We start from the raw sequence: 25,218 nt of genomic DNA on the forward strand, positions 1-25,218 counted from the left end.
CTACATCTGCAGTGTTTTGAACCCAAAGGGATTCCTTTGGGCTCAACAAGATGAAGAAATTCCTGGAAAATGACAGAGCTGAGGGACAGCAGGTGGAGAACCTGGGCAAGCATCACTTGCAGCACAAAACTGAACAATTTCCCCCTCCTAAGCACCAAATCTGTGGCTTTGCTGTCAGCTAAGTGCCAGCCTCGGGGCAGGGAGCTGTGCTGCAGCTCTCCCAAGGCAGGTGGGGTTGGGGTATTGCTACTCAACACTCATCCTCATGTAGAGTGGGGCAGAGGGACTGAGGGAGGGAGTGACAATGCAGCAGAGTCTTCCCGAGGAGGATGGCATCTCAGTGTCCATCGCTCCGGCTTTAGTCCTAAGGCTCTGTCCAGAACCACACAACATTAACTCGAAAGGCATGAGGGTGACATCAGCATTCAGACTTGGTAGTCCACAAGGCAAAGAACTCCACAGATTAAGATGATTACAGGGGATATGAAACACAGGGAGGCTGAGCCAAGAGGGTGGGAGTGCATCTTGAAGCCAGCCCTCGCCTCTGGGAGCTGGGGTAGCCGTTTGCAGTCCGTGGCTTCCGCACAGCCCTCAGCTGAACGCCCCCCCGGGAGGGCTCCTCTCAGTCCACTCCCTCCACAGTTGGCTTGGGCCGATCGGGATCGGATTTCTCGTCCTTTGTTTCCCAGCCTGGCTTCTGCTACCTCTGAACGATGTCGCTGATTTCTTTCACCGAGCTGAGGAGTTTGCTAAAGTCCTGGGTGGCGGCTGGGCCGCCGCCGGCGCTGGCCGGGCAGATCTGCAGCTCCCGCAGGTTGTTCTCCAGCTTGTTGATGGCCTCCCGGAAGGCAAATTTGTTCCTCATCTGCTGGATGGAGTCCACGTAGCTGACACAGAAGGTGTAGAGGTTCTTGCCAGCCTCCAGCACGGCGCTGTGGCTAGCCATTTGCTCCGAGTTCTTGCTGATGGCGACCCTCAGGGCCTCGGTGCTCTCCAGCACCACCCCCTTGGTGATGGTGCCGCTGGCGATGCGCTCCGGGGGCTGCCGAGTCTTCCGCAGGGACACTCTGGTGGAGATAAGGGGGATGAAGGGTGTGGAGGATGGCTGCTCCCCGCCTGGGGCTGAGGGGAGGGAGGAGGAGGAGGCGGCTGGGGTGGCTGTGCTGAGCAGCAGCTTGGCAGAGGTCTGTGGCTTTGGTGCAGAGGGCACCCCCAGCTTTTTCACACCTTCCCCTGACTGGTTCGGCTTGACAGCATCGCTGCTCGCAGCCTCTCCAACCTGAGTCAACTGTTTGGATTTGGGCCCAGACACCACATCTGCTGCTGCTGCTTCGTGGCTGGGGCTGTGAGAAACCTTCCCGGGCTTGATGATGGAGGATGAGGACAGGGGGAGGGGAGGGGCCGGCTTCAGCTTCGACAGCTTCCCTTTGTCCTTCCCTGCCGACTCCGAGCTCTGCTTCAGCCTCCTCAGCCTGGGCTCCTCAGCAGCAGTTTTGCTGGCACCCACGAAGCCAGGGGTGTTGGGCTTGGCAGCAGAGCCTTGCTCCACCATCATCACAGTGGTACCTAAGGCACTGGATTTGACTCCATCGTCCTTGTGGAGCACGCTGGAGGAAGGAGGCGCTGCCGGCTGCCTGCGGCCGAGTTTTGGTGTCAGAGTGGGAGGGCTGGAGCCAGGGCTGGACTCTGCATCCTTGAAGACATCATCGGAGGGCTCCTCGTTCTTCTTGAGCAGTCGTGGCGGAGGGGTGACTGTGCCCCTGGCAGCCAAGTCGGCCTTGGCCTCGCTCGCCCGCTTGCGGGGCAGCGCCGGCTTCTCGCTCCGGTGCCCCCCAAAGGTGGAGGAATCAAACTGGCGCCCCGTGGACTGCAGGTCCCGAGGCAGGGTGACAGACTTCCACTCTGTGTCCTTTGCCCCGTGGGGCACGCAGGAGGCCGAGCAGGACCTCAGGAAGCGTTTGCTGGAGTTGGATCCGGGCTCCTCTTCAGCGGCCACCCCCCGGCTGCTGCTCATGGTGCTGGACTTCTTCCGGAGGTGGGGGGATAAGAGCCCAGAGCTCCCCGGGACGAACCCGTTGGTCACCCCAGCCCCGTTGCTGGGGCTCTGGAACTTGGAGAGGTCCCCCAGGTCAGTGGGGGGCGCGGTGCCAGCCCCGTTGCCTGGCTCCCTGCCCTCCTCCTCGGCGCCTGCCCGGCGCTCCGAGTGCCCATCCATCTCCCTGAAGGAGCTGCTGCGCTTGGGAGGCGTGGGGGCTGTCTTCTTCTTCTTCTTGATGAGGGCACTGAAGAGGTTGTGCTTCTTGTCTTTTGGAAGCAGCCTCTCATCCTCGTTCAAGCTGCTCTCCAGGGCCGCCCTCTCCTTGCGGGGGAGCAAGGGGGAGATGGCAGGTTCGTGATCCAGGGGGTCTGCAATGGACAGAAGAGAGGCTGCTGAGCATCGCTGGAGGTGGAGTTGCAGAGTGCCAGCTTGGAAGGGACCCCAAGCACCACCTCTAGGTGACAGTGGAGTTAAAATGAGCTGGCCCAGCAGCCTGGTAAGCTGAGCCTTCAAACTGACCAACGTAGGGGACCCCACCACTTCCCCAGGGAGATGATTCCAGTGTCCAACTGTTCTCAAGGGGAACAATTTTCTTCGGGATTCCAGTGGGAATCTCCCCAGCAGTAACTTGTCCCCATCAACCCTTGGCTTCTCCATGGGACTTCCTGTTAAAAGGGAGTCTCCATCCTCCTGGTATCCACCCTTTGTGTCCTGGTCTAAGGTCTCCCTGAGCCTTCTCTTCTCCAGGCTGAACAGCCCCAGCTCTCAGAGCCCTTCCTCACATGGCAGGGCTGCAGGATCAAACCACTGCAGCACCTCCAGAAGGTGAGGAGAACTTCAGAGCAGGAGTGAAGCAAGAAGAGCCATGCTCCAGCTTGGGCCCAGCCTGGGCCCCAGCCCTGCACACATTTATTTGTGAGGTGGCCTCTCCAGGACTCTGCTGCCAAGCCACTTTCCCTGTAGGCTTCTGGCTGGAACAGTGACACAAACACAAACTGTTTGTGTTCAGACTGCCACCCTCACATCTGGAGACCTGTCTACACTTCACACTGTGAAGAAGATAAATATGAAAAGGCCTTTTCTAGAGTCCCTGAGCTGCTGCTGCCATGTGAACAGCCAACCCTCTGAATTAATAAGACATCTCTGTAACCCACCTCTATCCCCAGCCTCCTCCTTCATTCACATTCTGCTGCTCCAAACCTGCCTTCCTGATGCCATCCTTTGCCAGCTCTGTACAGCCATGGGGGAAGCAACCTGCTCTGGTTGGAGGTGTCCCTGCTGGCTGCAGGGGGGTTGGACAAGGTGACCTTTGAGGGTCCCTTCCAACCTGATGCCATCCATGATTCTGTGACGGTGGGAGTGGGAGCCTCCTTCAGCAGCCCTGCTGCAGGAGGAGATGAGGGGGTCACCCTTTTCCTCTTTAAAAATGAAGAGTGGTTCATAATGAATTCAGAGAGAGTCCTGAAGGTCCCTGTGTTTGACTGACAGGGGGCTCATTCCCAGGCCAGGCACTCAGCTGGCATTCTAATCCCAAGGAGGAATGCCCTCAGGGCAGCAGATGCATTGCCAGCTCCACTAGGCAGTAGTGAGGGAGATGAAGCAATCCCAGAGGAAAAGGAAGATGCTTCTTAGTCAGATGGTGGTGATCACCATGCTGTGGGTAGGACTTGGCTGAGGAAGGGGTTTGGGTTGAGGAGGGACAATCAGAAGACAGCCAGCTGTGTCCTCTGAGAAGGCAGCAGGATTCCAGGTGCTGTTAAACCATTCCCACATGGCTTATGGGGACCTGGACAGCCAGCAGAGCTCTCTCAGCTCTTCAGGAGGCTGTGGCCTTTCTGTGTCTAGACAAAATGGAGCTGTGGAGGATCCAGAGGAGATGAGCAGCTTGCACTGAGGATCAGCTTGTAGCTGCTGGACTTTCCAGAGAGGCCCTGACAAGTGCAGCTCCAATATGTGAGTTTTTCTTCCACAAGGAAGAGCAAAGTGACTCCCAGCATAATGTTAAATTCATATTATCCCTGCTGCACTTGAAGCTCTCAAAGCCCTTAAGTATTTAAATGAAGTGATTTTCCTTCAAAGCCTGTTACAGGCAGGCAATTCCATTTCCTATACGTGGTAAATAACCTTCCTAAGTCTCTGCCACCTCCTTTGCCCAGCATTTTACATCTCCTCTGGTTTTCCCCCCGTCTGCATCTCTGCACATCTGCTACTGCAGCCTGCACTGCCAGGAGACGCTGACACTGCACAGAAAAGGTCACTCACAGCAGTGGTCAGACAAGGCAGCTCCAGCAGGAGCTGGAAAACCCCTCCCAGTGTTTTGGTTTCCTTCATTGTTTATCACAAACCTGCATCCCTGCAGTGTTTCCCCCCTGCTTTTATTGCCTCAGAGTGGAAGGGAAGTTCTTGAGGAACCTGAGAGCTTAATTTCATGGAAGATTCTGTAAATACCTCTTTGTCCCTTGCTGAAATTATATTTGGTACCTGCCAAGAGTAATCCCCTTCAGTGCTGCAAGCACAGATCTGGCAGGATGGAAGAGTGCACAGAGCTCCCTTTTGGGGCTTGCTAAACCCCAGCAATCGTCCTGCTTTAAATTATGCAGTGTGATGGTGTAAAGTGGCTTGAACACAGCAGATTACCCAGCACTCAGATGCAGTGGGAGATCCCTCTGATAGCTCCTGCCAGGGAATGCAGAGAGGATGTGATCAGAGAGCTCTCTGCTCAGGCTCAGGTCTACAGGGAGCTGCAGCCATTAAGCTAAAAGAACTCCCAGGGCTCCTTTAAGCAAAGGCAGGTAAAGCATCAATCCCTCAGCCAGAGAAGGATTCACACTCCCAGCTGCTCTCTGTTTCTGGTCCCAAGATTAACACCCAGCCTCTGGAAGAAATAATAAAAGGGGTTCTGAACCCAGGAAAGCAAACTCAGCAGCCTGTCACCCAGAAACACAACTGTGGTGCAGCAGGATGGCAGCTGCTGCTACTAGACACAGCTTTGCCTAGGTGAGGGCCTGGAGCTGGCTGTGCATTTGGATTTTCCCCTGTATTTCCTGAAGGAATAATGACTTTAATTAAAACCTACCACACTCCCCCTGGCCTCGAGCATGTGCAGCCTCCAAGCCCTCGTTGGTGTCTTTGCTCTCAGCAGCTCTCCTGGTTGTTCGTGTTTTGGTTGGCAGCTCTGGGGCCTGCAGGAAATTGCTCATCACACTCCTCATGCCCTTCTTTCCCAATTCCTTCTCCACCTCTGCAATGCACAGAAGGAAAAAAAAAAAACTAAACCCCAAACCAATCACTGAGATCAACAGAAGACAAAAAAACCAAACAGAACTATTGTGCTGTGCAGAGTTACCAGCACAAAAGAAAGCAAACAGAAGCAAGCAGAGGTTCTTTGAAGTTGTTCAGCCATTTGGCCCTTTAAAAGCTGAGCTGTGCCCAGAAAAAGCCCCAGCTGAACACACTTCTGCTCTGTGAGCAGGTGCCTAGGGAGCTGGTGGAGTCACCATCCCTGGAGGTGTTCAGAAAAGGAGATGTGGCACTCTGTGACATGGTAGAAGGTTAGGACTTGATGATTTTAGAGGTCTTCTCCAACCCTAATGATTCTCTGCTTTTAGGCTGCTTACAGTGGGCAGAACAACCCAGGATTGAGTTTCACTGCAAAGCAGCCTCAGAACAACCTGCAGAATTAAGGCTGCAGTTGGCCCTTTCCCCATCCCTGGAATTCCCACCTCAAGGGGGACCCAGACATACCATCTGAAATGCTGGACTCCTGAAACATGGTTTCAAAGGCCTGATGGATCTCAGCAAAGGAAGGTCTGTCAGAGGGGCTCCACTGCCAGCCTGGAAAAACATCATCACTCAGAACTCTGCCCCAGCAGCAGACACTCAGCACCGCACCACAAGGAGCTGCTGACCACAGCTCCTTCTCTAGAATGTGGGTGAGAGAAAATAATGACCTGAAACCTCATCTGGAGGGTGTGGGCATCTGTGACCACCACTGAGACAAAGCAACGCTGGAATGAAGATGTATCCCACTCTAAGTCATGTACCAAAAGGCCACAGTGGAAGAGAAACAGAAGGTCCCTCGAGAGGCCCAGGGAAGCTCCTGCTTCACCCTCAGAGGCCAAGGGTTTCTTTTAAGTTGTCAGGAAGAAAGGGACAATGATAAACCCTGAGCTGAACAACGATAAACCCTGAGCTGAACAACATCTCTCCCCCAGGCTTGTGTGCTCCCAGTAGAGAAGGGCTGGTTTCACAGTGTGCCCTTCCAGCACAGCTGGCAGGGGGCTTCTTGCTGGCCAGACCCTGGCACTCTTACTGTGGAGGTAGGATGAGAGGAAATGAGGCTTAAGCTGTGCCAGGGGAGGTTTAGGTTGGAGATTAGGAAAATTTTCTTTCCTGAAAGAGTGCAGAGGCACTGGAACAGGGCTGCCCAGAGAGGTGGTGGAGTCCCCATCCCTGGAGGTGGTCAAGAAGCTGTAGATGTGGTGCTTGAGGATAGAGTTTAGTGGTGATGGCAGCTGGGTTACTCAATGCGTTGGACTCGATGACCTTAAAGGTCTTTTCCAACCTTAATGGTTCTGTGATTTGCAGGGCTGAGGAACACTTACAGGCTCTCATCAGCTCATAAACCTTCTCTGGGCAGCCTTCAGGACGCTCCATCCGATAGTCCTTCTCCAGCAGCTCATAAACTTGAGACAGGTCAATCCCAGGGTACGGAGACATTCCGTAGGTTGCAATTTCCCACAGCAGAACACCGAAGGCTGCAGTGCAGAAGGAACGGGGAGGGACAAAAAAAAAAAAAAAAGAAAAAAAAGAAAATCAATAAGCTTTATTTTCATCTTAAATTTGAGAGGCTGTTTAGTGGGAGCAGTCCCTGCTGGGTGCTGCAGTCTGGAAGCAGCTCTGGGTGGCTCAGATCCTCAGCTCAGCAGCAGCTTAGATGTTCAAGCAGCGTAACGAACCCCTTGGCCTCCCACGATGTGACAGGGGAGAATTAGACTAATTTTCAATGTATCAGTTGTCTTAAACCTGAACTCCTTGAGATCCTTCAAGTCCTATTAAAGGCACAATTAAGAGACTTCAGAGTGGATTAGCTGGAGCTGTGTCCCTGCTGCAGTGCAGCCCTGACAGCTCCGCTCACCGCAGCCTCTCCCAGGGGACTCGCTCTGAACAGCTCGCTGGGTTTGGGGTGCCCTTGTTTAGCTGCAGCATGGGCTGGAGGGGAAACCAGGGAGGCACAAGTGGGAGGGAAGGTGCAGCAGCTGCTGCCAACACAACAGGGGGAGAGCCAGATGCTTGTGAGCACAAAAGAGAGAGCACAAAAAAGAGTCTTTGAAGGAGGTGAGGCGCTCGGCTGGCGGAGGCTGGGGATGCAGGTCAGGAGCAGGGGCAGGGAGCTAACCCAGAGCAGCCCCAGCAGCAGCTCAGCAGCCTCCATGGCACGAGTTCAGTCACCCCATTCTCTGCTTAACCTGAAGAGAAAGCCATTACAATTCTGCATAAGCAAGGAAATCACATCCCATTACATGGTGACACCACCAAGGGCAATTTCCATCAGACATTTCTGTGCACAATTTCCTTTGATTGCTGTCTGGAGGCAGCGAGGTGAAAGCAGCTAAACTCCAGGGTGCCCAGCAGCAGCCATGGCCTGAGGGGACAGCTGGCTTGCTCTGATCAGGTCCCAAAGTCCACTGCCCCAGCTCTCACAAGGCAAGGTTACACTAACCCTGATTAAAGACACCCAGGACTCCTTAGGGATCTGTCCTCCCTGAGCTCTCTGCTGTCTGCACCAGACAGGGATCCTGCAGCCACCCCAGCAGCATCCTTGAGAGCGTGGCAGATGCCTGGCAGCAGTCAACACCACCACATGCAAGGCCAAAGCAGAAGAAACACCTTGAGCAAACTCCTTGGGAGGCTCTTTTGGGTTTTCCTCCTGTCTATAAAACATTTGGCATCAGCCAACTGCCTGAAAGTTTCTTCCAACCAAACCCTTTCTTGGCACAGCTTCCCCCAAACTCCATCTCTGCCTCCCTGATGGTTTCTAGACAGAACATGCTCAGGATAACATTTTGCAAGTGCCTCTGGGACCACGACCCACAAACTTCTATCTCCTGTCACTGGGCACTTTGGAGAATGTGACCAACAGCTCTGGCAGAGATACAACCCCCCAGGAAAAGCTGATAAAAAGCTCAATGAGCTTTTCTGGGGTCAGATTCGAGAGAGTGCAGCTCCATTTCACTAAGCCTTCTCTTATCACCAGCACCTCAGGGCTCCTCAATAACCATTTGTCATCAAATTTTCCCTCTGTTTCTCATCTCATTCCAAAGATGATTATTTTAAAATGCAGAAAGATGAGCTTGGAGCTATCACCAGACAGATACACACATTATTATTCTTTTTTTTTTTTCTTTTAACATAAAATGAAGCAGATTTGCACTTTCCTCCTTGAAGTAATTAGAAAGTTCCTGCCTGTGGAACAAGTTGTGGCTTCACTGCTGTGCCACAGCTCTATCAGGGCAGTGGCACCACTGCCCTCCAGCCCCAGCTGATGTATTTCTAAACACTGAAGTTTCTCTAAAACCCCAAATTTCCTTTATTTTCACACTTGCCAGCATTTCACAGAATGGGTTGGGATGGAAGGGACCTTAAAGATCATCCAGTTCCAACCCCCCTGCCACGGGCAGGGACACCTCCCACCAGCCCAGGCTGCTCAAGGCCTCATCCAACCTGGCTTTCAACACTTCCAGGCTTGAAGCCTCCACAGCTTCCCTGGGCAACCTGTTCCAGTGTCTCCCCACACTCACTGTCAAGAATTTCTTCCTAATCTCCAGTCTCAATCTGCCTTCCTCAAGCTCCAATCCATTCCCCCTCATCCTGTCACTCCCAGCCCTTATCAAAAGTCCCTCCCCAGTTCTCCTGCAGCCCCCTTCAGGTACTGGAAGGCTGCTCTAAGGTCTCTCTGGAGCCTTCTCTTCTCCAGGCTGAACAGCCCCAACTCAAACCTCTAAAGTTAGCATCCTCAGTGCTCTGCCCCAAGCCTGGCTTAGCACAGCTCAGCTCCAAGCTCTCTCAGCAACATGGCTCCAGCTGGGCCCCATCCTGAACTGCTCCACAAGGTCCTCACTTCACAGCCCTGCAGAAGAAGGCCATAGAAGGCTGTGCTCTGTCTCCATTGCTCCAAGCAGAGGCTTACCCCAGACATCAGATTTGATGGAGAACTTGTTGTAGGCCAAGCTCTCTGGTGCTGTCCACTTGATAGGGAACTTGGCTCCGGCATGGGCAGTGTAGGTGTCCCCTGTCATCAGCCTGCTCAGGCCAAAGTCTGCCACCTTCACCAAGTGATTCTCCCCTACCAGGCAGTTCCTGGCAGCAAGGTCCCTGCAAAGAAGAACAAAACCTTGAGCAGGAGCCTTCCCCAGCTCACTTTCAGCAAGGCCAAGGCGAGCTGGGCCAGGGTGTGATGGATCCTCAGCAGAGCCTGCCCCAGCCAGGATGTGGTGATGCACACACACACAGAGGGAAGAGGGAAAGTTATTTTCCACCCTGGCTCTGCAGGACTGTCATCCATACTTTGGGGGTTTGAAATCTGAAGGGAAAGCTTCCAGAAGCCTCCTCACTGTCAATAAAAGCTGCCACCCTCGGGATAAAAATACTGCAAAGAAATGTCAGTTGCTGGAGTTATCAATAGCTGGGGATGAGCATGGAAGGAACCAGCTCGCAGAGTCTCACTTCTTGCCCACCTCTCTCACACCTTGCTCACCCCAGGCAACACCACTTGCTCTCCAGAACTCCTTTTCCAGTCCTTTCTCAAGCACCATGTTTAGCTCCCAGCTCTGCCCCTCCCTCCTCCTGAGCACACCACATTTTAGCACCCAACTTTTTCCTGCCACCTTTTTGGCCTTTTTCAAACCTGTTGCAGCCTCTGCTCTCAGCACTCCCAATTTTTTTAAGCACTGGGCTTAAAATTAACCCCAAATGAAGCTTTTCCTCCCTGTTTTGTCACCTGCCTCCAGCCCTGGCAGATGAGAGACGTGAACATTGCTTCTGTCACTTCCTTGGCTTGTTGGCAGCCTGGGCAATGCTTCAGGGGGATAAAAAACCATGAAGCACAAAGCAGCTTTCTCCTAATAACAGGTTTCATTAAAAACACTTTTCCAGATTACGTCAGGTTGGACTCAAAATTGACTCCACCAGCAAGCTCCAGTGAGATCTTTTAGATAGGAGGCAGACACTGCTGCTGCCTTGTTCTGCACAATCAAAATAAATTAAAACCCTCTCCCCACCCAAGTCTGTCTCACTGGAGGCCCACTAAATATTCCCTGGTTTTGAAGACACCTCCTTATCAATGCTGATTGCTACACCGTGGGGCTAAAAAAAAGCTCCTCTTGAGAATCAAACCCCTCCTCCTTCCCCAATTCATTAAACAGGGTCACATCCAAGCCTTTGGAATCCAGGGATGGGAATCGTGACTCCTAAAATAATGGGGTGTGGGGGTGGCTGATAAGGGAAAATGAAAAGTCTTTTATTTTAGAGAAATGGGTCAGCAGGAGAAGGAGAAGCCAACTGAGCAGGAGAGCAGATGGATGGGACTCGCAGGAAGTCCACTTGCTACAAGCCTAAGGGATGAAACACTTTAAAGAGAGCAAATCAAAGGCTGGGAATCTTAATTGGCAGCATCAGCGCTCGCTTTATTGACTGACAGAAGCATTTCAACAGCCCTTTCAGGCAGCAGGGACAAGGCATGGCTTAGAGGAACACCCAGAACTCTTTACACATGAGCTTCATGTTGGTCTCCATGAAAAAACAGTTGCTAATTTCCTACTCCAGCTAATTGGGCAGGAAAGGTCAAGCTCTGGCACAGAGAGAGGCTTGTAGGAAGCTCAGTGACTCTCCAAGCTCTGTGCAGAACGTTGTCATTACATTGCTAGGAGGCCACTGGCACAAGATGAAGAATGCAAAGCTCCAGCCATAATTGCTGCACACTTAAAGGTCAGAGACTCTGAGGCTTCAGCGAGTGCAGAGGCGCTTGGTGAAGTGACAGCACGATGGTGGGAGACAATCCCCACAGAGCAGGGGGAGAAAAAGAGGGGGGAACAAGAAGGACCAGGGACTGAGAAGGCACTAAGAGGGTGGCTTTGCTGTGAGCACCTGCAGCAGGGTCTCCTGGCTGCTAGAAACCAGGGAGAGCAGCAGTGAACTGGGCTGTTATGATCTGGGTACTTCGGGAAGTGTTTCCATTTAAGGTTCTTGCCCCAAATCCAGAAGTACTGATAGGTCTTTCACCTGCAGCTACTCCAGAGGTGAAAGCAAAGGAATGAGGAGAGCATCCTGCAGCCAGGTTGATGTCCTAGTGTGTCAAACACAGGACACCAAGTGCAGCTAAGGCAGTGCCATGATAATCTGAAAGGCAGGGAAATAAACAGAATCACAGAGGGCAGCAGGTTGGAAGGGACCCTCAAAGGGCATCTTGTCCAACCTCCCTGCAATCAGCAGGGACACCTCCAACTACAGCAGGCTGCAGAGGGACACAGAAAGTCTGATTCTGAATGTCTCCAGGGATGGAGCCTCAACCACCTCCCTGGGCAGCCTGTGCCAGTCTCACTACCCTCACTGTGCAGAACTTCCTCCTGATGTCCAACCTAAACCTGCCCTGCTCCAGATTCAAACCACTGCCCCTTGTCCTGTCCCCACAGGCCCTTCTGAACAGTCCCTTCCCAGCCTTCCTGCAGGTCCCCTTCAGATACTGAAATGCAGCTCTGAGGTCTCCCTGGAGCCTTTTCTTCTCCAGGCTGAGCAACCCCAACTCTCTCAGCCTGTCCTCAGAGGAGAGGTTCTCCAGCCCTCTGATCATCTGGGTTGGCCCTAAACCAAGGAGCGTTTTGTGCTTTGAGGTTCAGGGGTGCTAGACCACCCTTCTTACCTGTGAATGAAGTTTTTCTTCTCCAGGTACTCCATGGCTGAGGAGATCTGAGTGGCCATGTAGAGCAGCACCACGGCGTTCACCTCCTGCCGGTTGCACTCCCGCAGGTAATCCAGCAGGTTCCCATAGGTCATGAACTCTGTGATGATGTAGAAAGGAGGCTCCCGGGTGCACACCCCTGGGGACCAGCAGAATGTTCACAGTGAGTGCTGCAGAATGTCAGAGAGCCTCCAGGTTTTGTTCTCTAGGGCCAGTTCTACCTCTAGAAGGTATGGGGCTCACAGAGAATGGTAAGGGGTTGGAAGGGATCTCTGGAGATCATCCAGTCCAACCCCAGCACCAGAGCAGGATCACGCAGGGCAGGGTACACAGAACAGATGCAGGTGGGGTTGGAATCTCTCCGGAGAAAGAGACTCCACAACCTCTCTGGGCAGCCTGCTCCAGATCGCCAGCAGCCTCACACCAAAGAAGTTTGTCCTCATGCTGAGGTGGAGCCTCCTCTACTCCAGCTTGTACCTGTTCCTTGTCCTGTCCCTGGGCATCACTACAAGGAGCCTGGCACCTTCACCCTGGCACCCATCCCTCAGATATTGATAGACATTGATCAGATCCTGTCTGAGCCCTCTCCTCTCCAGCCTAACCAGCCCCAGGGCTCTCAGCCTTTCCTCACAGCAGAGATGTTCCAGCCCCTTCATCACCCTCATAGCCCCTGTTGGACTCTCTCCAGCAGATCCCTGTCCCTCCTGAACAGGGGAATGAGAGAAGGAATCCTGCTTGGAAGTGGTTAACAGAAGACTTTCATTTGCTGCTGGGGGCTGTGGCAAGCTGAGCACGAGGGGAACCAGCTCATTAAAACTCATGGCTTAGTGGTACAAATTGTGAATTTTACCAGACAATGAGTGTCTGTATTTAAAGCCTTGCTGTGGTAAGCAGCTTATCTGCTCCTTAACAGCCCTATCACTGCACAAGGGTTTAGTCCAAATCCCTCTGCTTGGTGTTTATCACTTACCTAATAACTGCACCAAGTTGGGATGCTTGATCTCCTTCATTACTGCAGCTTCCTTCAAGAACTCTTCCACCTCCATGGTGTCCTCCTGCAGAACAAAGGGGAAAGCTTTGGCAAGGGCAGCACACAGAGGAGGGGCAGGTTTTGGATGAGGGCAAAAAAAAGAATCTGCAAACTGACAGCATCCACCACAGTTCTTTCAAAGTAATTTCTCCCTGTAGCCACATCACAATGGCCAAGGAGTTGTGGATGTGGTTTTGTGGAATTTGAAAATACATGTTTGTATCATTCCTATTCTAAGGGAGCTTTTTTAGGGCAAGAAAATCCATATCCCTTTTGTGAAGGGCCTCTCACAGGACCACTCAGGAGCTGAAAAGGAAAAATGGGCTTGTTCCTAACAGGAAATAAAAACAGGGAGAGAAGATGAAACAAGCAGAGAAAAGAAAGGAAAGAAGAACAGAGACAAAAGGAAGGACACCACAACCAGATGCCCCAGAAGCTGCTGAAATGTGGGCAGCCCACTTTCACTGGTGGGAGTAAGAGGTCTCCCAGTTCAGGCAGCAGCAGTGGCAGCCGCTGCAGGAGTGAGAGCCTGAGGTCTGAGCCTTCCTTGCTGGCATTTAGAGGCTGCCCTGTGCCAGAGCCATGCAGGGCAGACCTGTCACTGCCTGTTTGCTCAACACCAGACAGTTGCTTGGCACGACACACAGCCAAGCAGGAGCCAATCCTTCTCCAAAGCCATCGTGTCTGAAGCAAACAATGCCCCAAACGGCCAGAAGGTCATTTCAGAGTGGTGCAAACCCCACGGATCTCTTCCTGAAGCAAGCTTTCTTTCCATCTCCATATTGTATTCTCCTTTTTCTTTTTCCTTGATGGATTAATGTTGACAGGCTACATGGACGAAGTGTTTTAAGGCAGGATTGGAGAGGATTTACTGCTGCTGGTGAGAATGATAACAGTGGGCTGCTGCTGGAGGATCAGCCAGCTCTGCTCTGCAGCTCGCAGCGCGAGCACGCGTCCAAGGCTTCCCTCACTCATTGCCCATTCCTTGCCAATTAGCTTGATTGGCAGCTGTGACGTGCTGAGCACAGCCCCTCCGACCCAGTCGCCCAAAGGGCCTGGTGAGCACAGCCTAAACTGCTTTCCTTGGCCAAGGGAAGTAGGTTATTAATCCAGGCTGACAAAATTACCCTGAAAACACATCGATGCTGTGGGTGCTGCGTGAGCCTGAAAGGCTGCTCCCCTGTGCTGCTGCTCCTCTCTCTGAGGAGCAACCAGAGGAGTAGGAAGGACACAGACAGCTCCAGCCATGACCTCTCTGAGAAGCTAAGCTAATGCAAAGGGCCAAGCTTAACCAGCTTCCAGATTCCCCTGCACAAACCTAGGGAAGCAATCAAACCAGTCCAGCTATGGATTGCTTTCCAGGCAGAGCACAGGACCAAGCCATGGCATTAAGGGACACCAGGGCTGCAAGCTGCCTGATTTCAAACCCAGCCTCTCTGCTGGGGGGAAAATAAACAAGTCAAATAGAAGGGGACAAAAGAAAGAGACAGCAGCTCTGCTGCCTGCAGACTCCAGGTGTGCACTAAGAAACTTGCTGAGCTGCCCAGCTCAGCTCACAACAGCCCACAGCCATTAAATGGCCCTCACGGGGAGAAACCTTTGGCCATGGTCACAGCAGGCTCTGCTCAGTCCAGCAGGTCTCAAAGCTCCACCATCAGCTGCTACAGCCACTGCCCACCTCATGCCCCTTCCACCAGCACCAGCTGCAAACCCACAGAGTTGTGCTGTGGGACAAGAGCCTCACAAAGGCCAACGTGCCCTGTGTGGCTCGCTGAGCTCCCAGGGATGGATTTTAGTGGGCATCACCCAAGAAGCAAACCATTGTCCTGTGCTTCCCAGTGCTGAGGAACAGCCTGTGCTGCTCTGAGAGCCTCCTTGTGTCACACAGAGCCCTGAGAGACAACCAGGAGCTACATTTAGACACTTGATAGAACACTGAGCAGTGCAGGGGTGTTCACAAGCAGTGCTGCTCACTGAGAAGCTGCAACAAGCATCAGTTCTCCTCTTTTCTTTTCCTCCCTTTTATCTTCCTTGTGGCAATACCTGGAGTAGAGGTGGGGAAGAGGCGGGGGGGAAGGAACAAGAAGAGGAGGAAGGAACAAGAGCCATACAAAGTTTTGCAAATGATTCTCTCAGAGGAAAACAAAGTGAGTCATTTGCAGGGCTGCGCAGAAGCTGCGGAGGGTTTGTTTTTCCCTAGAGGTCTGGGATCTAAATGGGAGTTGAAAAATGTTTCCCAAAACTTTGAAGGAAGCTCTAATCTCACCTGTCAGGCAGCAGACTGATGGATTTAGGGAAGGTAGATTAGACATTTACTTTTAAGGCTGCATAACTGTGGGCTGAAGCCTTTCTCAGCTCTCTCGGTTCTTCTTATGGTCCCTGGTGGAACATGGCTGCTCCTCACCACGTTCTGAGCCACTTGGAGTCATGTTGCATTAAATATTCATTGGAGATATTTGAAACAGTCATGCTCCGTGTTAAAGGTTCTCTTTATGCACAACAGATTTGATGTGATAATATTCAATTGCCTTTTGTCGAGGGGCTTTAGAGAGAAGGCAATGAAAGCAGCGAGCTACAGTTGGGAGCCAAAGAGGCAGCTGGAGGCAGCAGGTATCCTCCCTCACACTGCAACCAGCAGCAAGAGAGGAGATGTTACAGCAGCCAATGTTCCAGGAAAGAACCAGTGCCTGCTTTCCACTGTAAATAGGCATTTGCCATTAAACCTGGTCCCATCCCAGCTCCACCTTGCCCTAGGATGGTCCCCAGAGCATGCCCAGCAGTCCCCAAGCAGGGACAACACTAGGTGTCACTGGCTCCCTGTGCAAGCTGCCACTTGGACTCTCCTCCGCTGGGGAGCAGCAGCAGGAACCTCCGGAGTCCAAAAAAGGCCAAAATGAAAATACTTTCTGCAACCATAGCAACCAAGAAGTACTAAGGGAGCTGCTGCTCAGAGCGCAAGAGGAAATCTTTTCCCCCAAATCAAGGACCTGCTCCTCCCCCGACACTGAAGCATCTCCACACTTCCTTCCACTTCAAAATTTCCATTGCAAGAAAGAGAAAGAAACAAACAACCCCCCCCCCACACACTCCCTCCTGCTCTGTTTGTTTCTGCCAGTCCAAACCACATCCCCATTGGAGGAGGGAGAGCCTGGTGTCAAGTTAGCATAAGCTGCTGTTAAGCAATCAAATGGGATGCGTGTGGAAGGTGCCAGAAGATCTCAAGACGTTTTTATAAACATAAATGAATTAAGCAGTGACCTCCTGAACTCACAGAGTACTATTTGCATTCCCAAAGACAAGGCAAGCAAGAGACACAAAGCAGGGAGCAGAGCCAGCAACACAACTGATTATCCAGCTCCTCATTAAAGCCACTTAATGAATTCTAATGGCTTTCAGCTTGGCTCCACTTTTTCTTCCTCTTTCTATCTTTTGCTAAGAAGCAGCTGGGAAGAGCTGCTGAAGACTCCCAGGTACCCAGGGAGGTTGGCTTTAGGGAGACACCCCACAGAAGGCAGAAGATCAAACCATGTAAAGCCTCCCTGAAGCACAGCCTTTGGATTTCCCAATTCCCAGTTTTCCTCCAAACCCCAGCTGGTGGTGGTGTGTTCCCCCATGAAGAGCTCCCTGCTGCCAGCCCCTGCACGCCAGGCATCAGGGCACTGCTTACTGCTCTCAGCTTTCACCCCTGGCACTGTGGATGGCTTCAGGTGTCTCAGGCACCACAGCAAACCACAGGATCAAGCTCTTCCCAAACCACTCAGTCCCAGGTCTACAGCACAGAAAAGAGGAGTCAGAGAATCACAGAATGGTTCAGGTTGGAAGGGAAAGGTCATCCAGTTCCAACCCCCCTGCCATGGGCAGGGACACCTCCCACTAGAAAGGGAACAGGCTGGGAGAGTTGGGACTGTTCAGCCTGGAGAAGAGAAGGCTCCAGGGGGACCTTAGAGCAGCCTTCCAGTGCCTGAAGGGGGTTACAGGAGAGCTGGGGAGGGACTTTTGGAGTGACAGGGTGAGAGGGAATGGATTGAAGCTTGAAGAGGGCAGACTGAGACTGGAGATGAGGAAGAAATTCTTTCTAGTGAGGGTGGAACAGGTTGCTCAGGGAAGTTGTGGATGCCCCCTCTCTGGAGGTGGATGAGGCCTTGAGCACCTTGGTCTACTGGGAGGTACCCTTGCCCAATGCAGGGTGGTTGGAACTGGATGACCTTTCAGTTCGCTTCCAGCCCAACCCCTTCCACGAACCCACAAACCAACCACCCCAGCTGCCCAACCAGGGCCAAGGGCCAGCCCAGCCTCGCTTCCTGCTGAGACAGAGGACAGGAATGCTCCACAGCCTCGAGCCCCTACCTTGAGAGTCTTGACAGCCACGGTGAGGTTGTACTTCTTCCAGACTCCTTCGTACACCTCCCCATACTGCCCTCCCCCCAGCTTGTGCTTCATGGTGATGTCCGTGCGCTCGATCTCCCACTTGTCGTAGTTGGGGGAGACGCCGTAGATGGTCGGCTTGTTGCGCTTGGGCGCGGGGTAGTGCAGGGTGGTGATCAGCCCATCTGCCACCGTGGAGTGGTGGTGCACCAGCTCTGCCAGGGTGTTGAAGCGGCTCTCCGAGGAGACGTACAGCTGGGGACCAAAGAGGCACAGAGAGCTTCCTTCAGCCAGCGCTCAGCCTGCAGCACGCAGCCGCGGGGACTGAAGGGTTCCCCCTGCTCCTGCTCCCTCCGCAGAGCTCCTCCAGCAGCTCTGCAGCTGGATCTGAGAAGCTCAGAGCTGAGAATGAGCATCACTCAGGTGGGAAAATCATGGGGGTCCAGGAGCAAATCCATGCATGTCACTGGAACCATGGCAGGGACAAGTGTGAAGAGCATCAGACTGGCGTGAGGGTGGAAATGTCTTTTTCCAGAAGCCTGTGGGACACCTCCTGGAGAGCAGAAAGTTGTCACCCTTGGTATATCAATTCCATTCTTACTGCCTTGGTGCTGACATTTCCACCTGCCTAAATTCTCCTTCAAGTGTCATTAACACACCAGGGGCTTTTGGCCCAAGCTCCTGCAAAGCCTGCTGTAGCTGTTCAGCTCCACCTGGTGATGGGCACCGATCAATAACCCAGAAGTAAAATTATTAGCAGTGAATGAAACCTGCTGTGAGGCACCAAACCTCCTCTCTGGTGCCTTTTTAACATTCCAACAGAAGGCTAAAATGAAAAACTTAAGACACAGAGACCCCTGATCATCTTCCTGGAGCCTTCAGTGCTCCCCAGGAGGAAGCTTGGAGCCTTCAGTGCTCCCCAGGAGCCAGCCTGGCCATGACACACCTCTGTGCCCAGCAGCACTTGTTCCACATATTTCTCCAACACCTCTTTCTCCTGCTAGCCTCTTCTCTCAGTCACAGGTCATGATCCCACTGAAGCCATTCATTCTCACTGCAGCACCAGCAGATATTAAATCCCCTGGACAGGCTGAGTAATGATCCAGCTGGTTGGGAAGGCCCCAGGTGCTGGGGGAGTAGAAGGTAAGAGCTCTCCTTCAGCAGAGCCACGCTCTGCTGCGACGCAGCTAATGGAGCGTGACACGAGCGGCTCAGAGCCAGGGGCCTGCTGCAGCAGCCTCCACTCCACACAGCAAAAATCAAAGCCATTAGCTCTGATCTTCCCAGCTCCTCAGCTTTTAGAGGTGGGAAGAATGTGGTGAACCCCAGCCCAGCAGCATTTGTGTCACAGTTTGCTGCCCAGCTCATCCATGCCCAGGGGGTTTAAGAGAGCAGGCTGCAGCACCTGATGCATGCCCCTGGCAAATGGCCCCTGCTGAGGGGTGCTGGTGGTGGGGAGGGCTGTGGCTGCCTCTTGGCTCATCCCTGCAAAAGAGCCAAAGCCCAGGAGACACAGCTCTTGGTCAGTGCAGCCTCTCAGTTTTGTCTTTCCAACACCCATCAGATGCAGATCACAGAACCACAGAACTGTTGAGGCTGGATGAGACCTCTGAGATCAAGGCCAAGCGCTCACCCCAAGCTGCACCAGGGGAGGTTTAGGTTGGACATCAGGAAGAATTTCTTCACTGAAAGGGTCACCAGGCACTGGAACAGGCTGTCCAGGGAGGTGGTGGAGTCACCATCCCTGGAGGTGTTCAGATGATGTTTGGATGAGGTGCTGAGGGATGTGGCCTAACAGCTGTGCACAGGGAGATGTTAGGTTATGGTTGGACTCCTGCCCATGGCAGGGAGGTTGGATTAGATGATCTCTAAGGTCTCTTCCAGCCTAAGCCATCCTGTGATTCCATGACTCCATGACCTTAAGGTCTTTTCCAGCCAGGTGACTCCATGATTCTATCTGCTAGATGCTGGCAAGCAGAGCCTCAGCACAGCCATGCTCCAGCCCCACGTTTCACAGGATCTAAAGAGCTTGGATAAAAGCCAGGATTTTCTGAAATCCAGTGCCAGCAGAAATGTTTCCATGAAACTCAACCCAGAACCTGGCCAAAACATTTCTCTGCAGCACCCCCAAAGCATGGCCTGGCACCACTGCTATGGCACACAGAAAATGCATGAAGATACTAAAGCCAGGGCCCATGGAGAAGGGAAGGAGCCTACCAACCTCCAAGGATCACGCTGGAAAACTGTAGAGAAACCAAAAGAGGAGTTACAAGTATTGCAGAATAACTCAAGAAAAAAAAGCTTTCTGTCCCTAATATTCACTGAGTTGTTAACAACAGGCACTGACTCCTCTGATTTGGCAGGGACAGAAATTCTCTTTTGAAGATTCCACACCTAAAGGGGGCTACAGGAGAGCTGGAGAGGGAATTTTTTAAGGGGGTGTAGTGATAAGGTGAGGGGGAATGGATTGAAACTACAGCAGGGGAGATTTAAATTGGACATTAGGAAGAAATTCTTTCCAGTGAGGGTGGGGAGACACTGGAGCAGGTAGCCCAGGGAGGTTGTGGACATCTCATCCCTGGAAGCATTTTAAGACCAGGCTGGATGAGGCACTGAGCAACCTGGGCTAGTAGGAGGTGGCTCTGTCCATGGCAGGGGCTTGGAACTGGATGATCTTTAATGTCCCTTCCAACTTAAACCATTCTATGACACAGGACAAGAATTCACCTTAGAACCTCTTCTTAATGCGGTTTATGGCATTCAGCTCTGATGTAACTCTGGTATCTCCTACCTTAAAGTGTTTCACTGCTGAGCTGTATGAGACCCCACTGGATGTTAGCTAAAAGGTGTAAACCTCTTTTGTCACAGCCATGCTGGAATCTCAGCATTTACTTTGACTGCAGAGGAGAAACAGTGACCAGGAGTCGCGATTCGGAGATTCATAGACTCACAGATTCATGGAATGGGTTGGGTTGGAAAGTACCTTAAAGTTCATCAAGTCCCAACCCCCTGCCATGGGCAGAGACACTTCCCACCAGCCCAGATTGCTCCAGGCCTCATCCAACCTGGCCTTGAATATCTCCAGGGAGGAGGCATCCACAGCCTCCCTGGGCAACCTGTTCCAGTGTCTCCCTACCCTCACTGGCATGATGCTCAGTTCCATTCCTCCTGCTCGATGCTGTGTAGTCAGTGGGCAAAGCACAGCAGTGAGGTTTTCACTCCAGGCCTGGAGAGCCCCCAGCCTACCTTCCCATCGGAGGCAGTGTTGATCCTGTAGTGGTAGACCCTGCCCTCGTAGCGCAGGGAGATGGACCTCTGCCCAGGGCTGCTCTCGCTCTCGCGCACCAGGAAGCTGCCGTTGATGCCACTGCTCAGCAGGTACTCAGCAGCGTTCCGAGACACTGGGCCGTGGTACCAGGAGTGCTTCTCCAAGCTGTTCACAGGAGTGATGTAGTTGCTGGGCACCCAGCCCTGCCCATTCTTGGTCTGGGCTTCGCACCACTCCCCGTTGTGGTTGTAGCCCAGCACGCGGAGCTTCTCGCCTGGGCACAAGGAGAACAGGCATTCAGACAGGGCCAGCCCGCAGCTCAGGGCACTGCCAGCCTCTTGCTGGCTGACAGATCAGTAAAGCATCGCCTCCAAGAGCAGGGACCTGGCTGAGCAGGCAGCAGGAGGCTTGCTTTAAGCTCAAGGGGACCCCTCAAAGCCAAACCGAGCCCCGGGCACGCTTCAGGAGCTGCCAGGCTCTCCTGCAGCAGCTCTTGGGCTGCCTGAGCTTGAGAAAGGAATCCAGCAGATTTCAGCTGAACTGAGCTGGCTTGGTGGGGCTGGGAGAGACCAGGAGTGGATAAGCAATTAAAAAAGTCATTTCAGTTATCAAGGTGAGCAGATGTGACTTGGAGAACAGATCAGGAACAGCACTGAGGGAGGACACAGCAGCTGCACAGCTCTCTTCCATACAGGGCCTGTGCTGGCTGCCAGGGGTCAAGGCCAGCCTCTAAAACCAGCCCAGCTGAGGTACTGGTTTTGCTCCTAATGGAGTTTTGGCAACCAGTTCCTTGCCCAATGCAACAGGATCAGATGGTGTGGACAGTTGATGACTTTGTGAGATATTTCCATGGGTTTGAGAAGAATCCCTCCAGCAAGAAGGAACTCCACAGGGTTTGGTGGAGAGCTGAGTTACTGCAGGGTGACTGCTTCCACACGCTGCCAGGGCCACTCTGCCCAGCTGCCTTACCTTTAGTTATACTGAGAGTGTTGTCCCCACTTGCCACAAAGTCATAGAGTGCAACAAAGAGGTGAGGATCATTTTCACTGGGGCAGGACAGGAGGTTCTCCTTGGAGTTCCAGCGAGCTGCTTCGCTCAGACCCTGGGGCTCGAAGTCAGACACTACAGGTCTCTGAAGGGCTTCTGCAGGAGGAGAGAGGAAAAAGCAGGCTCAGTTCTGCTGCTAAAAGCCATCTGCCTAACCCACACAATTGATTCTTGACATGTGTGCTCCTCATGCCTCAGAGCACAGCTAGGGCTGGCTCTCCAATGCAGCTCTCCTGCCACATATGCAGGGCAGCCTTCTCCCAGAACTGTCCCTCAGCTCCTGCCTCCCCTGGCATGCAGGAGAGGGAAAGCTCTCTCCCTCCCTCCCTCCTTCCCTCTGTCTCTGCACTGAACAAATGCTGCTCACGTCGGCTGTTTGCTGCCTGGAAATCCTTTGGCTCATGGCTAACTGCTGGAATGGTTACATCTGAAAACAAACCCCAGACCTTTCAAAGATAAATCCCTTAATTAGCCTCTAAAAGGAATGGCCACAACGTGCAGCAGAGAGCAGCAGGCAGGAGGAGATTTGGAAGAGGTGGTAGTTACGAACAAGCTCTGTCCTTGGGTTCCTCACAGTGTTTTGAATCATTTCTCCTCTTGTTTTGAGCACAAAGCTGTGCTTGGTTTTGGTGCCCTCTCTCCTGCCTGCTGCTCACAAAACCAGAGCCCAGTGGTGAGCACACTTCACACAAGGAACCTTCAGGAAGCCTGAGACACCTCCAGATTCCTTACAACTGAGCTGCACAGATGAACAAAAAAACCCAAGCATCAAAGGTTTCTGCACACTGCAGTCCAGGAGGTGCGTGATACTCAGGAAGCATCAAACAAATCCAAGCACATCAGAGAATTTTTATTGCAGTGGCTCCTGCAAAAAGGAGCCCCTGGAGAACAGGGCTGGTGAGGAGCAGCTGAGGGAACTGGAGAAAAGGAGGTTGAGGGGAGACCTTCTGGCTCTCTACAGCTCCCTGAAAGGAGGTTGGAGCCAGGGGTTGGTCTCTTCTTCCTAATAACAAATGACAGGACAAGAGAGGAAATGGCCTCAAGTTGCAGCAGGGGAGGTTTAGGTTGGACATTAGAAGAAACTTTTTCACCCAAAGGGTTCTCAAAGACTAGAAGAGGGTCCCCAGAGAGGTGCACCCCCAGACTCCCCATCCCTGGAGGGGTTTCCAAGAGGCAGAGATTTGGTGCTGAGGGCCATGGTTCAGCCCCAGCCTTGGCAGAGTTAGATCATGGTTGGACTGGAGGAGCTTAAAGGACTTTCCCAACCCAAACCATTCTGTGATTTTATGACAAACCTTCCCCTCTGAGCATGGCTCCAGAGCTGGGGCAGTGACACTGCAGGGAGCTGTGCCCCCACACCCCAATGTGCCACCTCCAGTGTGCTGGCACTAACCCAGCACAAGAAGCAGTGAAAACCTTGTGTTTGAAGTTTCCTAAAGCACTCTGATAGAGCATCACAGAATTGTTTGGGTTGGAAAAGACCTCTAAGGTCATCTAGTCCAATCATCAACCCAACACCATCTTGGCCACCAAACCATGGCCCCAAGTGCCATGGCCACAGGTTTCTTGAACACCTGCAGGGATGGGGACTCCACCACCTCCCTGGGCAGCCTGTGCCAGTGCCTGACCAATCTTGCAGGGGAGAAATTCTTCCTAATATCCAACCTAAACCTCTCCTGGCACCACTCCAAGCCTGTTTCCTGCAGGAGAATGTATTTTTAAACAGCCTGAGTTTGCTTGGAGAGGAACAATGAGCAAAAGAAACAGAAAATCCACTTGCAGCAAATTAAGCTGTAATCATCTCCCCATGAAAACACTTTGATGCTGTCAAGCCCATTAAGCTCACTCATCAAACAGGGTGCTGCAGTGACTGGAGACACTCCAAGGAGTTTCACCATCAGAACCCACCTGCAGCAGGCAGCAGCAGACAACTCCACCCCATGAGGATCTCCCTCACACATGGGACACACCAGTACATGCTGCATGCACAGTGGGGTGGTCCAGAACCTCTACTGGGAAGGGAAATGCCTTCCCCACAGGGGACTGACCCAGCAGGAGGGAGGAAACCCAAGGCAGGCTTCCCTCCAGCTGCAGCAGGGTGAAGCATGGCTGGTGCATGGCCATGGGTCCCCATCCCTGGGCTGTGGGAAGAAAGCCAGGAGCTCTGCAAGAAGCCTTCCCTTGTGCCCCTGCAGCGCTGGGCCTGGCTCATTACACACAGATGCTTTGGTGTGAACCATGAGATGTCACCATCCCAACACCAACAGCCCCCAGCAGCTGTGGTGACAGTCAGGGAAGGCTGGGTCCCTGCAAACACCAACTGGCTGCAAACCCAGAGCCCAGCAGGAGCAGGGGTGTGAAATACAGGGACCAGAATCTGCTGAACCTCCCAAGTGCCCCCTGTGAGTCCAGGGGATGCTGCACACAGAAGGGCTCTGATCCTCTGAATCCTCCAAGCTGACTCCCCCTGCCCTGCTCAGCCACCAGCACCCCAATGGATTCAGAATGGTTTGGGCTGGAAGGGACCTTAAAGACCATCCAGTTCCAACCCCCCAGCCATGGGCAGGGACACCTCCCACCAGTACAGGTTGCTCAAGGCCTCACTGAAGTGCAGCAGGCTCCAGCAGCTTTCATGCTGAGCCACAGCAGTTCCTTCATTCCCCCTTTCCATGCTTTCCCCAGGAGCTGTTTGTGTCTGCACAGGGAAAGCTTTCACAGCCTCCCTACCTCCTGGCTGCCTACACCAAGCCATCAGCCACTGTGAGGGACCATGGCAGAAGCTCTCAACATCAACAGTTCTGCCCTAGACCAAGAGAAGCAAATTCCCCCAGACTGAAAGGAAGGGCTGGAGAAGCAGCAGAGGCACAGAACAGCCTCAGCTCCTGCACAGTCCCCAGGGAAGGAGCCCTCCTGTGTCCCTACAAAGCAAACATCCTGTGGGCCTGCAAACTCTGCTGGCAGCTTCTCCATGAGGTCTCCAGAGCGAGGGAGCACAGGACACAGGCTGGCATCTCTCTGGGGGCACAGCATGTGCTGACTGGAGCTACTCCTTTCCCTGCACCCCCCCTGCTCTCCTTTTCCCCTGGTCAATGGCAGAAGAGCTCCAGATTGAAAACATCCAACTTGATGTTCCTGACTGAGCACACACCATGGAGCAGCTGCCCCTCTGTCCCAGGATGTCCCTAGTGGTCCTCAGGGATTCTCTAAGCCTGATGGAATATGGATTGAAAAAATGAAACCTGTAAGCCAGATCTCTCCAAAAGCAGAAGGGTTTGGGGTTATTTCAGGCTCAGCCTCTCCTGTCACCCACCCCACAGCACAGGGTCACAACTCCTGCAGCAAAGGCCACTGCTGCCATAGGAGCAGAGAATAGTTTGGGTTGGAAAAGCTCTCTAAGATCATCCAGTCCAACCTTCAACCCAGCACCACCATGGCCACCAAACCATGGCCCCAGGTGCCATGGCCACACATTTCTGGGACACTTGCAGGGATGGGGACTCCACCACCTCCCTGGG

The 25,218-nt window shown here is 53.0% G+C and overlaps 1 protein-coding gene across 2 annotated transcripts in view; it reads right to left on the reverse strand.

Annotated features, from left to right (window-relative positions):
* Positions 1-700: 700 nt before the first annotated feature.
* ABL1 (ABL proto-oncogene 1, non-receptor tyrosine kinase) overlaps positions 701-25,218 on the reverse strand; it is a 79,572-nt gene continuing 55,054 nt past the window's right edge. For both annotated transcript variants that reach the window (XM_054393277.1, XM_054393278.1), the window contains exons 2-11: positions 21,626-21,799; positions 20,635-20,930; positions 17,371-17,643; positions 12,964-13,048; positions 11,955-12,132; positions 9,228-9,412; positions 6,643-6,795; positions 5,783-5,872; positions 5,115-5,279; positions 701-2,406 (exon numbers count right to left, since the gene is read on the reverse strand). In XM_054393277.1, coding sequence (XP_054249252.1) covers positions 701-2,406; positions 5,115-5,279; positions 5,783-5,872; positions 6,643-6,795; positions 9,228-9,412; positions 11,955-12,132; positions 12,964-13,048; positions 17,371-17,643; positions 20,635-20,930; positions 21,626-21,799 — 3,305 coding nt within the window. The remainder of the gene's footprint in view (positions 2,407-5,114; positions 5,280-5,782; positions 5,873-6,642; positions 6,796-9,227; positions 9,413-11,954; positions 12,133-12,963; positions 13,049-17,370; positions 17,644-20,634; positions 20,931-21,625; positions 21,800-25,218) is intronic.

This window comes from Indicator indicator, chromosome 28, assembly GCF_027791375.1.
Source record: "Indicator indicator isolate 239-I01 chromosome 28, UM_Iind_1.1, whole genome shotgun sequence".
NCBI lineage: Eukaryota > Metazoa > Chordata > Aves > Piciformes > Indicatoridae > Indicator > Indicator indicator.